The 3501-nt window shown below is 39.0% G+C and overlaps 1 protein-coding gene across 1 annotated transcript in view; it reads right to left on the reverse strand.

Annotated features, from left to right (window-relative positions):
- Positions 1–494: 494 nt before the first annotated feature.
- The window catches only part of LOC144534027 (actin-related protein 2), a 9423-nt gene continuing 6416 nt past the window's right edge, over positions 495–3501 (reverse strand). The window contains exons 5-9 of the mRNA XM_078275648.1: positions 3308–3444; positions 2964–3113; positions 2223–2368; positions 1978–2110; positions 495–1228 (exon numbers count right to left, since the gene is read on the reverse strand). Of these exons, the coding sequence (XP_078131774.1) occupies positions 1058–1228; positions 1978–2110; positions 2223–2368; positions 2964–3113; positions 3308–3444 (737 nt within the window). The 3' untranslated portion in view covers positions 495–1057. The remainder of the gene's footprint in view (positions 1229–1977; positions 2111–2222; positions 2369–2963; positions 3114–3307; positions 3445–3501) is intronic.

Consider the following 3501-nt stretch of genomic DNA (forward strand, 5'->3'; position numbering starts at 1 on the left):
TTCTAATGTTGACATCCTAACAGATTTGATATTTTTGGTCTTTTATTTTGGTATTTCAGCTTTTACCAAATCAAAGAAAGCACTGCTTACACAAGGCTTAATTAGCATGTTTGGTCCTTAAATCCTTAAATATTAGGACTGATATTGCCCAAATGCAAAACTAAGTCCATACAGATTTGTTGTATTCTTTATAATCTTTTGAGAAATAACTATAAATAAAAAAGCTACTTTGTTCCTTCAGTCTAGTTTAACAGGCTTATGGTTATTTACAATGTTAAAACATTTCACATGCTCTACATCAGTCAGTGGTGTTTTTCATTGTTTACAGCAGCCTTTTACAAAGCAGACTGTCTCATTGGATGTAATAAATATTTTTTTTTATTATTTATGGACAGAATTTCACTCACATGAGAAGTTATACATTGTGTCACATTGTGAGCCTTGCATGAGGTTGAATTTGAATTTGAAATGACAGAAAACAACACTCAAATTGCTGATTTAGTAGTCACACGGTATAAAAAAAAGTTTATTAAAGTTTCATATACTGCATGTGTTCAGTGTGTCCTGAACATATTTACGGTTAAAGATGAACGAGCCGTTCATAAGCCTAGAGTGCTGCCCATCTTATGGTCAGTTGTTTTGGAAGTAACAAACGGATGGATACCTGAGACTTGCTGTACATGTAGGAGAGCAAAGGTTTCTGGGGGTTGCATTCTGATATTGTTTATAAAGCGTCACCTCAGCAGGGACTATAAGGCTGCAACTAACAGTTATTTGTAATACTATTTAATCTGTCAAATATTTGTTAATCAAGCAATTGTTTAAAAAATACCTGTTACATTTTGTTCTGTCACAAAACAGTCCAAAACTCAAATACATTTACTTTACAAACAGAGAACTTGATAAATGTCAATAAAAAAAATGTGGACAAATTGATTAATCAGCACCAGCAGTCATAAAGGTACATTGAGAACAAGCTTTTTCATCCAGCATGCCAGGCTATTAAGTGAGAAGTTGATACAAAAATTGAAACATCTAGGTGATGTTGTTTTCTGTTTTATCTGACTCCAACTCCCAGTTTTTGCAGCACTCCCAGGCCTTTTTCCTGGTACTCTGCCCTGCTCAGCCAGAAGGATTCCTTGTCTTTCATGATGTTGGCCAGCACCGCGCCGCCCATGAACACCATGTGTTTACGCCGGGGAGGGTCCTCCATGCGGATCTTAAACTTCTGCACAGGTGAAGAAACGGGAGAGAACAGGTGATTGAAACACAGTGCTCTACATGTACATGGTTTGATGCTCTCTGTCTCTCTATGTGTGTTAGAGCACCAGATGAAACCGCTCCTACAACTGTAGTAGCAAAACTTATTTTAAAATAACCATCACAATAATCCTATTAACAAAATAGGATTTGCAATAAATGTAACAAATATTGCCGTAAAATATTGGGTTTGGATTAACAATGACAAAAAAGTAAAATGTCCCTGGTTATAAAATGAATCCTTGGTGAGCATTGTAAATGGCTGACATTTCCTTAATTTGAACCTTTTTTGTAATTAACAGTACAAATAGTGCAAGGATTGACAGTTTATTCTTGCCTTTGGAAACAACAGTAACAAAACAATCTCAGCTCAGGTCCACCTACTGTCAGTCTTCGTCTTAGTGGCCGTGTGATGTGGTTGAAAGCTCCAGAACAAGCGAGTAAATGGACCTCGGGCTAAAGCTTTTTCAAATGCATTTATTATTACAAAAAGAGTAAAAGACCTATTATATCAATGCTAAGTAACATTTATTAAATGAATGGAAATGTCTTATGATAACGTTGATATTTATAGACAATATTTCAACAGTTGGAAAACACCTTATCCAACATCGGGGTGCTGCTGTGTTTAAAACAAATAAAATAAATAAAGCTGTATCTCATTGTATTATTCTCCAGAAAAGCAGAAATACTGTGAGTGAATATTAAAGTTCTTACTGATAGTTTCTGAGTGTCTCCCTCCAGCACCCTCTCCAGGTAGAGCTGCTTGATCTCTCTTTCTAGCCTGGATGGAAGTCCGGGGTACATGGTGGTCCCTCCGGACAGAACAATGTGCTTATAGAAGTCTGCCCTGCACAGAAAAACAGACGGTAGATGGGGTAAAAAAAAATGCTTTGTTTATCTCCATCCCCTGTTTATCTTCTGTAGGGCATTATTACAGACAGCAGTGAGGAGACTCAGACCTGAGGTCAATGTCTGCAGCTTGGATGGTGTTAAACAGCAGCTCAGCCACTCCTGCTCCTTCCACGTTGATGAGATGAGGCTGAAAGAGAGCTTCAGGGGCCCCGAACCTCTCTCCACCCACCTTCACCTGCCGGCCGTCAGGGAGCTGCACCACACAAAGGCAACGATTTTAGTTTAGCAGATGAACAAAATGGCAGCATTGTGCATTGCAGTGTGCCACAATCATAGGCGTAATTTACAGGGGGGATGGGGGTTAACCCCCCCAATAATTAAAACTGGCCAGTGCAACCCATCCCAAAACTCTATTATGAATTCCTTTACATAAAAAAAGACATTTGCACCATAACTTGATGCAGAAAAGGCACAAATTATTGCAGAATAAATCACCAGAATGCAGGAAATGAAGTGTTTAATGTGCTTAAAATTTCGATTTTGCTCAAAAGTGGAGATCTCAACCCCCCCAATGTTGAACCCAAAGTTACGCCCTTGGTAACAATGTATTTTCATTTACTGTACAGCAAGTGGAAGGCGCTAAAATCAGACATGTTCAAATTCTACAAATGATGACATTAAAGGAAGTGTTTGATGTTTGGTGATATATTTTCCTACCAAGAGTTAGATGAGAAAACTGATGCCACTTTCAGATGCATGAGTTCAATTGATCATCTCATCTAACTCTTGGCAGGAAAACAAATAGGCATATTTCCCAAAATGTTGAACCATAGACATATGACACATGCCGTGAACTCCTCCACCAGGAAGGTGGTCTCTGTGGCCAGGCGCTGCTCCTGCTCGATGTTGTATCCGACATAGCAGAGCTTCTCCTTCAGCATGCGCACTGTCTCAAAGTCAGCCGTGTGGTTGAAGACGTAACCGCGGAGAAGCAGGAGCTGATGGCCGAAAGATAAAAGGTCAGTGTTTTTGTAATTTTTTTTCTTTAATGCATGTTTACCAACATAATTTACTAATAGTTGTACTAATATTACTAGTATTTTCACAGTTTGTCTCATTTTCCTAATTTTTTTCCACTTGCAATATTCAGACCCTATGTCCCAAACACTGAACTGAGCGTCTCCCAGCTCACCTTAATAAGGTACCGTGTGATGTCACGTCCTGCGATGTCCAGCCTGCGTGTGAGGTGGGGTAAAGAAAAGCCCTCATATACTGGACAGATGTGGGTGACACCATCCCCTGAGTCGAGGACCACGCCAGTCAGCAAACCTGTAAACAAGATTGAATCCCAAAAGATAGATAGATAGATAGATAGATAGATAGATA

The sequence above is a fragment of the Sander vitreus genome, chromosome 19, assembly GCF_031162955.1.
Source record: "Sander vitreus isolate 19-12246 chromosome 19, sanVit1, whole genome shotgun sequence".
NCBI classification, from domain to species: Eukaryota; Metazoa; Chordata; class Actinopteri; order Perciformes; family Percidae; genus Sander; species Sander vitreus.